The sequence below is a fragment of the Meleagris gallopavo genome, chromosome 6 (assembly GCF_905368555.1).
Source record: "Meleagris gallopavo chromosome 6, MGAL_WU_HG_1.1, whole genome shotgun sequence".
NCBI classification, from domain to species: domain Eukaryota; kingdom Metazoa; phylum Chordata; class Aves; order Galliformes; family Phasianidae; genus Meleagris; species Meleagris gallopavo.
In genome coordinates this window covers 7,882,501-7,892,500 of record NC_139409.1, presented here as the reverse complement: position 1 = coordinate 7,892,500, position 10,000 = coordinate 7,882,501, and the positions used below count along the sequence as shown (strand labels likewise).

General features: G+C 55.5%; 1 protein-coding gene across 1 annotated transcript; it reads right to left on the bottom strand.

Moving 5' to 3' along the window:
* Positions 1-5,208: 5,208 nt before the first annotated feature.
* EN2 (engrailed homeobox 2) lies at positions 5,209-7,459 on the bottom strand. The gene is made up of 2 exons (XM_085226733.1): positions 6,812-7,459; positions 5,209-5,529 (listed from the first exon to the last, which is right to left on the bottom strand). Exons 1-2 carry the CDS (start codon positions 7,368-7,370, stop codon positions 5,213-5,215), a joined length of 876 nt encoding a protein of 291 aa, XP_085082859.1. The 5' UTR covers positions 7,371-7,459; the 3' UTR covers positions 5,209-5,212.
* Positions 7,460-10,000: the final 2,541 nt, after the last annotated feature.

The following is a 10,000-nucleotide window of genomic DNA, read 5'->3' as shown; positions in this document are numbered from 1 at the left end:
GGGACAGCGCGTGAAGGGGCAGGGGGCGAGGGGATGGAGGAGGGGGAGGGAGGGCTCTGCCGAGGTTGGAACCGTGAGAGCTCGTAGGGTGAAAGCAGGACTAGGGTGGAGGGGGAGGAAATAGCAACTCCTCGAGGAGGAGAAACTCCGCTTCTGGCTTTTTCCTCGAGAAACGCAGAGCGGATGCAGCCGCCACCAAGGCGGTAGAGCCTAGGAGCTTCAAGAAGATGGGAAGGGACGAGAGTTGTGAGTTGTGTCCCTCCGTCTCGTCCCCCTCCAACCTCTCACCGCACCGAACTCGTTCCCGGGACGCGCCGGGCCGGCCCCCGTTCCCACGAAGCGGTACAACCCCATCCCCAGACCCTCTCGGGTGTGTGTGTGTATGGGCTATTTTTCTTTTTTCTTTTTTTTTTTTTTTTTTTTGTGGCATTAAAATATGTCAAAAGCCAAATTTACATTTCTTTCCAGTCCGAGGAGTTGGTGCTGGGGGTGAGATGCCCAAGCTGGGCCGGAGGTTGCTCCGATCTAATTCTAGAGCCTGGGGCCGTGTTCGGAATCCTTGCTGTAATTGCTCGGGGGTCCCCGATGTGTTACAGAACGGCTCAGGGAAGCCCTAGGAGTGTCATCCCCTTCTTCCTGACATCCTCAAAACAAGAGAAAACAAACCAACCAACCAAACAGAAAAAAAGAAAATAAAAAATAACAGAAATAAACAAACAAAACCAAAAGGGGAAGGAAAAAAAAAAAAAAAAGGAAAGAGAGAAAGAAAGAAAAAAAAAAATACACTAAAAAACGAGGACTGCCTTGAACTCCGCAAAGCGCCGGTGGATGTTTGTGCCGCAGCCAGCGGTGCCACCGAGCGCTCCTCCATCCCCACGCTGCTCCGGGGGGGAGGGGAAGGAATGGGGGGAGTGAGGCAGGACCCCCCCCCCCGCCCCGGGCTGTGCCTTCCGCTCTATTTGTTTGTTTTCACAAAATAAATAAATAATTAAATAACAACGCAGGTTTGTTTATAAAATTGACTCGTGCCCCTCTGAAACAAATTGTTATTAACCTTCCCCTTCTGAGCGTTTCATAATCACAGATGTTAGTTTGGAGATGATATCCCAACATCCCAGGGGTACTTTTGATAGCTGCATGGGCGGGGATTGAATGCGGAGGTCGGATATTAAATCAGCGGGATACAGAATTACTTTTTACCACAAACCCGAGCTGGCTAAATAGTTTCCCCCTCTACCTCTGATATGCATTTCACTATAAATGGCGCGGGTATTTGCATATATAGTGCCTGGCTGCGTGTGTGTGTATCGCATGTGCCATACACTGCATTCAGGTACAGCGGAGCGCAGTAACATCTTCACTAACCCTACTGCTCAGATGCTCGCTGAACATACTTATGGCAAAAAAATATGCTTAATTAATTACACGGAGGGGCCGCACAAGTGCGGTGCAGATACATTTCCACTCGGCTCCAGGCTGTTGGATTTATTTCTCATTTCTTTGCTTGATATTTTATTTATTTTTAATAGGACTTTGCTGCTTTGGTTGGAAAGGAGGGAGCCTGTCCAGCTGGCAGAGAGCTGCGTGCCAGGGAAATGCTGCCAGGCCTTGGGCCTGCCCCTATCCCTATCCCTATCCCTATCCCTATCCCTATCCCTATCTCTATCCCTATCACTGTGCCTGTCTCTATCCTTATCCCTATCCTATCCCTATCCCTCTTCCTTTCTCTATCCCTTTCCCTAACTCTATCCCAGTCTTTATCCCTGTCCCCATCATTATCCCTATCCCTATCCCTGTCCCTGTCCCTGTCCCTATCCCTATCCCTATCCCTATCCCTATCCCTAACCCGTCCCTTTCCCTGTCCCTGTCCTTATCCCTGTCCCTATTTCCGTCCCTGTCTGTTTTTCCCCTGCCCCGCCGCTGTCGGGCTTTAGGAACAGCTCAGCTGATTGATGGTTTTTTCCTGTTCTGGCAACGTGGCGTCTCTTTGCTAAAAATGGCAGGAGGCGGCTGGGGCGGCAGCTATTTCTGTTAAATTAATTTTCAATTTTAAATTAACGAGGGCTAATTTCGTTGGGCCGTCCTTCCCCAACCAGCGGGGAGCCGCTGATCGGCCGGGGGGAGCGCTGCCCGGAGCGGCACAAACCCGACTATGGAGAGAGCGGGTCGGTGTCCCGGAGCTGTGCCTCTCCCCATTAAACTCACCCCCAAAATCTCGAGGGCAGCTACTGAGTGCAGCCAGCACGTCCGTGCGCTGCTCCGGGCTGCACGCTTCGCTTCTCTCGGATATTTTGCTGAACATTCAGGCTGTCGCCACCAGAAGACGAAGCGCTCGGATAAGTTTCCATACTCTTTTTTTTTTTTTTTAACCTAAAATTGAGCGCATTTCCCCGCCCGCACAGCTGCGTTCTGCTCCCGCTGCGTTCGCTGCGGGTGAGGACAGGTGGAAGCTCTGCCCGTGGCACACGGGGGGCTGAGTGCCTTCCTCCAAAATCCCCCTGTAAGGACCTCGGGGCCGCCTCGTCCCGTCCCGACTCGCAGGGGGGTTTCGGTGCCGGCCGCCCCCGCTGCCCTCCCTTGGCTTGGGAGCCCACCGTTCCCACGGCGGAGCTCCTGGAAGGCACACGCAAACCCGAAAAGCCGCAAAAATAGCGATGGGACTTCAGGAGGTCCCCGCGTCCCGTCCCTTGGAGAGCTGCACGCTGCGAGCCCTTCTCACGGCATCGCCCAAAGAGGCTCCAAAAAAGGAGGAGGATAAATAACGAGAAATTCAGACGTATTTCGGAGCGCATCTCCTGCGGTAGCCCCGAGCCGGGCTCTGCCCGCTGCCCCCTCCCCTACGAGGTCGGGCTCCGTGGGTTCTCCCTCCCGTCGCACAGCCCCGTTCCTGCGCTCCGGGGACATTCCCGAAGTCCCTTCCCCAGCGCTGAGCATTAAGTCTGCAAAAGGGGAAACCTGTTGCAGGGACGTGAGGCTCCAACTCTTTTTTCTTTGCCATTTGCAGATCCTTTTTATTAAGCCCGATGGTGACGGCGACGGTTTTTACCCGACGGCTCGCCGCCGTTCTCCCCCTCCTTCGGCTCCAAACGAATCCTCCTAATTTTCTTCTCCATACCCAGCTCCTGGGGCCGCTCCCGACCTTCTCTCCCTCCTCCACCGCCTCGGAACGGATCCCGGGCGGAGGAACGGCGGAGCTCTGCACTGCGATGTCCGCTGCGCACCCGGAGAGCCGCACGGAGACACGCAGCCCCGGGAGTGTCCCCTGCATCTCAGCGACACGTTTTAGGAGGTCATCATCATCATCAACTGATTTTTTTTTTCTCTCTCTCTCATTATTATTATTTTTTTTTATTGAACGCAAATCCTCGAGAATTGAGACACACAAAAACGCGGGGAGGACGTTCACAATTTTTCTTTTTTTGTTGTTTTTTTTTTTTTTGTCTCTTTTTTTGTTTTGTCGAGAGCACAGTTGTAAATAGAAACATTCATATTTCATAAGATTATAAATATTTGATAATGCAATTGTAAAATGCACACGGTTTATAAACTGGGACCAAAAAAAAAAAAAAAATCACGAAAAAAAAGAAGAAACCAACCGAAACTCTTTGCTTTCCTGTTAAAAAAGCGATGCCACCGACTCCTGTCTCCTAAGCAGCTGATGATTATTCACAGACTTTAAAATTACAGCTTTCAGCTTATAGCGGGATTCTTTCCTTTAAGTTTACACTACTATGTACAACGTGTGTCTATCAGGGCTGCAAAATAAAGAAGGTTTAAGGCAAAGCGAGAAAGTCCCCCCCCACCAAAACCCAGCGCCGCAGAGCAGCGCGTCCCACGCAGCTCCGGTTCTCCCCACTCGTGTCACAGCAGCCCTCCCCCCCCCTCCCCCAACTCCCCCCCACAAGGCCCAGGAACAGCGGCCCGAAGCGCTCCGGCTCTGGGGGAACCACGCGGTGCCCGTGCCAAGGGGGGTGGGGGGGGGGGGTGGGGGGCATGGGGACACCCCCAGGTGTAAGCAGCCGAGGATGGGAAGAAGAGATGGAGGGATTTGGGATGGGGGGAGGGAAACCAAAATACCACTTTTTTTTTTCCCCCTTTTATTTTTTTTCCTTGTCAAAATGCTCCCGAATTCGCTGGGAAGGCGCTGCACCTCTCCAAACCCTGGGTGGGGGGTGATACCTTATGGGAAGGGGAGCCCAAAGTCGCCCTTAAGTTGGGTGTATATTTTTTTTGGGGGGGGGGGGGGGGGGAGGGGGTGAAACCCTGCCCCGTGTCCCGGGCAGCACCGGCACAGGGGGCGCCGCTGGGTGCGGGGCTGAGACGTCTGTCTTTATCCTTACACATAGATAGAATCAGCTTTTTAAATTATAATCTCCACGTCCGTCTCCAAAGTCAGCCCCAGACACACACAGAGCCTTAAAAGAAAAAAATAAAACTTAAAAAAAAAAAAAAAAAAAAAAAAGGAAAAAGAGAAATGAAAGAAAAGAAGAAAACTTGAAAAATAAGAAGAAAATGAGAAGGGGAAGGTTGGGGGGGAGGGGGAAACAAAAAGGTAAAACTCGTGGAACAAATAGGAGAACTATTTATTCGGTTCACAGTCGTGTGAAATGCAGCAATAAAAATCTTTGGACTTCAGCAAAAGTTGTTTTTAATTATTATTATTTTGAATTTCAAAAAAAAAAAAAAAATAGCGTCCAATGTCCATTCAAACAGTGCTTAAGTCTATAAAAAATAACGGAACTTAAGCATTAAAAAAACCAACAACATAAAGACAGCAGTTAAAAAATCTCCATTCAACCAAAAAAAGAAAAAAAAAAAAAAAAGCGATTAGAAGAAAAACGCAAAGCCCCAAAGCAAAAGGAAAGCAAAACGCTGAAACCAACAGCGATCCGAAAAAGGAAAAAAAAAAAAAAAAAAAAAAAAAGAAATACTTTATAATCTGATATCTCGTATTTTTACACCACCTTACCTGTAAATTATATATACATAGAATATTGCAGAATTATATCTAATACACAATATTTTCGCTATGAATGCTGGTATAGTCTTTATACACTGGCCCTTTCCCCCCCCCTCCCCCCTTCTTCTTCTTCTTCTTCTTCCTTTTTTCCCTTTTTTTTTTTTTTTTTAACCTTTTTTAATTAAATTATTGCATCGTATAAACTTCGCCTCCTCCCCCCCCCCTTTCCCCTTTTCCTTCCTCCCCCCCCGGCTATTCGCTGTCCGACTTGCCGTCTTTCGCCGTGGTGGAGTGGTTGTAGAGCCCCTGGGCCATGAGATGAACCGCCAGCGAGTTCTTGCTGCCCGTCGCCTTCTTGATCTTGGCTCTCTTGTTCTGGAACCAGATCTTGATCTGGGACTCGTTGAGTCCGAGCTCCTGGGCCAAGCTCTGCCGTCGCTGCTCCGTCAGGTAGCGGTTCGTCTGGAACTCGGCCTTGAGTCTCTGCAGCTGCTCGGCCGTGAAGGCGGTGCGGGGCCGCTTGTCCTCCTTGTTGGGGTTCTTCTTCTTTGGTTTGCGGGAGCGGGGACCTACGGCCGGACGAAACGAGAGCACCGACAGCGCACCGCCCCGACCCCCCCCGGCCCCGCTCAGCATCCCGAGCTGGAAGGGGCCCGCCGGGATCAGCCCGTACCTCCCCCTCTTTCCCCAACAACGTTTCTTTTGACCGTATTTCAGAATTAACCTCCGCCTTCTTTACTTCTTATAAAATACCCCCGGTACCGATAGATACAGACGGATACGAAAGATGAAGCTCGGCCCACCGCTCCTCTCGCGGCCCGGTTCGCTTCCCGACCCACAAACGCTGCTCTCCGCCCGGGCCGAGCCATTGTGCGGATGAATGTTAATTAAATATTAACAAAGGAGAGCACCGGAGAACAATGGGGTAAATTCCAGCTCGGCCGGAATATTACCTCGGAGCGAAAGAGAGTTTTGTTTTCAATCTCAACCAACTCCTTCCCAACTCTCCTCCCGATCCTCCTTCGGTCGTTCCGCTCTCGGAGCGACCACCGCTTTGTCACAGCCCCGTTCCGGAGCTCTGGCCCCGCTTGAAGCTCCCCACGCTCTTCCCCAGCGATCTCAGCTCCTTTTTGAGCTATGCTTTCTCGGAGCGGCCGGGACCGCTCTCTCCCCGCGGCATCACACGGACATGTCAGTCCGGAGAGTTTTGGTTTGGTTTTTAAATATATATATATATTTAACTCTTTTGTTGTTGTTGTTTTGGAGGGAGGAGGAATAAATTTAGGGTTTTCCCCCGAGCACAGACCGTGGCCCAGAAGTTCCCCGGCTCTCGGAGATCTCTCCCGGTCCCCATAGAACAGAGCGTGTGAGGGGGGGAAGGGGGGGGAGGAGGAGGGGGGGCGGAATTAAAAGAAAGGAAGGATGCGGCGGCCGCTCCGTGGCCTCTTTAAGAGAAATAAAATCCTCGGTGTTGCGGGGGGTAAAAATAAATAAATCAAAGCAAGGTCGGGGGAGAAGGGGGGAGGGGATGGGAGCACCCACGTCCCTAAAGAACAGCCCGGGGAGTCGAGGGAGGGAGAAGCAGGAAAGGTCCGAAGTGGATTTTTCCTCGTTCTCGGCCCAAACCCCGCGGCCGGGGCGGATGCTTCGCTGTCGCCCCACTCCCCGGCTCCGAGCTGCGGGCGGGGATGGAGGGATCCCCTCTCCTCTCGGCCCCGCTCCTCCTTTTCTCCTCGTGTTTTCAGCTCCCACAAAAGCAGACGGGCTAATCGGGGCCGGGGAATTTTTTTCCTGCCTCCCTCCCGGACCGCGGCGGAACCCAATTCGTGTCTGCTAGGAAGCAGCTCTTACCTGAAGACGGTCGGTCCGAGTACCGCGTGCAGTACACCCAAGCGGGCCAAAGCATCGGTTGGTTCCCGGCGTTGGAGCCGGCCTGGGAGCTATCCGAGTCCGAGCTCACCGACAGCTCCGCGCCGCTCAGCCCCCTCGCTTTCAGGGCCGCCTCCAGCGCCGCGGGGTCTCCCCCCTTCTTGGCCGCTCCGTGCAGGGCCAGAGCGGCAGGGCCGCCCTCCCCTCGGCCCGGCGATCCCCCCCCGCCGCCTCCTCCTCCTCCTCCGCCGGGCACCGGAGCTCCGGGAGCGGGCGCGGCGACCGCGGGGCTCCTCCTGCTCTCCGCTCCGGGCCTTCGGGGTTCTCCGGCGGTTCCTCCCGCTTCCTTCCTCCGACCGAACTCGGGCCTCAGGATGTTGTCGATGAAGAAGTTGGTGATGCGGTGAGGGTGCGGGTGGGGATGCGGCGGATCGCCGGGTGGCAGCAGCAGAGCCCGACGCCCTCCGCCGGATTCCGCGTCCCCGCCGGACTCCTGCGGTTCGGCCGCCTCCTCCCGGGGGCTGCGGCCGCCCTCCTCCATCGTGCGCGGCCCCGCAGCGGCTCCTGCCCGCCCCGCCGAGCGCTGTCTGGGGGCGGCTGCCGCGGTCGTTCGGTCCTTATTTTAATTTTTTTTTTTATATATATAGATCGATTTATATATATATATATATATATATTTCTATATACACACGCACAGGTGTCTATTGGTTTGCGCTTCTTCTGGCCGCGCCCAGCATTCAAAATCCAGAGTTCGTCCAAAAACAAAAATAAAAATAAAAAACAAAAATCGTAATTAATTACGGTTGTTTTGAAATAACGCCACGGAGACGCAGAAGGCAGCAGCCGAAGCTCCACGAGTTCCAACTTTGCAAAAATGCGCGCTCCGCTCCTCCCGCTGCCGCCGCTCGCCGCGTCCCGCGGCCGCCGCCGCCGCGCTTCATTCGCCGCAGAAAATAAAATAAACAATTAAAAATAACGGGGGTTATAAATATTTCAAAAAAAATATGCGGCCGCCGTCGGGGTGGGGGTAGAAGGAGGAGGAGAAGGAGGAGGGATCCCCGCAGCCGGCGCTCCCCGCGGGGCTCCGGCCGCGCCTCGCCCCGCGCCCGCACATGCGGGGGCCGCCGAGGGTCCGAGGCGGAGGAAAAGAAGGACGGGGGGGGTCCGGGGATTCGGGGGAGGGAGGGGGGGGTTCGGGGTGGGGAGGGGGCGCCTCCCGCCCGCCCGCGCTGCCCCGGGGCCGGCGGCTGCTGCCCGCCCCGCGCTGCCGCCACCACCGCGCCCGGCCACTCGCGGCCCGGCTTGTTGTCCTCCGGTTTTAACGGGGCCCCGCCGGTGACGTCGCCGACCCGGGTTCCTCGACACGTGCCTCGGGCCAATGGCAGAGCCACCGCCGACACACGTGGTGCGGAGCGGCCCGGTAAGTGACAGCCGAGCGGCCCCTCCCCGCCGGCCCCCGAGGGGTGGGGGGTGCCCCGGGGGTGGGTGGGTTCCGCCGCCTTCCCCCCCCACACCCACCCACCCAACACCGCTTTTGTGTGTCCCCCCCTCCCCGCTCGCGCCGCGCGGCATCGTTAGTTTTAATTTCCGCGCTGTTTACCGGGGGGATGGGGGGGGCGGGGGGGTCGAAGGGGGGACATCCCATAATTCCTTGCAGAAATGTATAAATCATATTAAGCCTTGCTACAAAGCGAGGGCGGGGGGGCGGCGGGCCGCCTGATCTGCCGGTCTGTGCTATGTACCGGAGGGGGCCCCATGCCAACCCCCCCCCCCGACATAACCTCGATGCCGCTTTCCCTTTTGTCTTTAGGAAGAATTCCCTCGGAACAAAATTAGGGAGCGGAGTGCGGCTGTGCACGGGTCGGGCTGGAGGGACTGAAGCTGCGGAGAAGCGACCGGGGCTGCGCTCATCCCCGCGGGCGCTCTCTGTCCCTCCGCCCCGACGGCGCGCACCTCCCGGAGCTGCCCGAGCCGGACCGGACCGGGTCCGGGTCCGCCTCACAGCGCAGCGAGGAGCTCTCCTCTCTAAGTACCATTTGTGTTTGGCTGCCTCGCACCGCCCGTCTCCCTTCTGTTTTTTCCTTCCCCCCTCTTACTCCCCCTTTTGTCTCTCTTCTATTTCTCTTTTTTCCCTCTTTCCCCCATTTTTCTCCCCCTTTTTCCCTCCGCATCCCATCTCTCATAGTTCTGGGTCCAGCAGCTCTCGCCGATCCGAAGTTGTTTTGCTCCGACAAGCACCTAGAGGTTAATTTCTTGAAGTGCCCCATGAAAAGCGATTAGCCTGGCTCCCGAGAAGTATTTTCTAATTACGTGCAAGCCCTCGCTCTGCTGCTACCCCACAATTAAACGTCTTCAAGGTGCTGCACTTCAAATATTTCGCTCCCGGGGCCGCTGCCGGGAGCCGCGAGCTCCGGCCCCCCGCACCCCCCACAGCCCCACACCCCAAAATCCCATCGCAGAGACACGCAATAAATCACTGGTCTCTCTGTCCCGGCAGTCACCCCGCGCGGGGCAGCACCGCAGGTATGCGGGGAGCGACGGAGGGCGAAGGGCTGAGCTGATACCGAACCGAGGAGACCGGGATGAGCTTTATTTATTGTTCTTATTATTTTAATGACTTTTGCTGGGTTTTTTTGTTTGTTTGTTTTTGGTTTTTTCTCCCCTTCCCCGAGGTTATTTTTATCTCTCTCTCTCCCGAAGGGTTCCAGCACCGCCTTTTCTCGCCGGGCTACGGGAGCTTCTCCAGCGGCTCCCCGGCGCGCAGGGCTTTATCCTGGGGAGAAAATCACTGCGGGGACCTGGGAGAGACGCTTTTACAACAGGGGTTGGGGCCGCCCGTTCCCGGTCCCCGCTCTCCCCGCAGTTCAACCCCGCGTATTCCAACGGGGCTCATGTAGGAGTCACCCCTTAAAAGAAATCCTTTTTTTTTTCCCCTTCCTGTTCCCCGTTTCCTCCCTCTGCCACCCGGTGTTGGGGGCTGAGGGCTGAGGACAGGGCACAGGGCACAGCGCGCCGCCTCTCGTCCCCTCGGCCACCCGAGGTCCCCACTGAAATTCGGGATGGGCAAAGCGACCGCAGCCCCCGCCGAAGCCCGGCAGCTTTCCTGGGAGCGGCGCCGGCGGGCAGAGCCCGGCCTCGGGGCTGCCCTTTTCCTCCGCAGCCGGGTTTTCA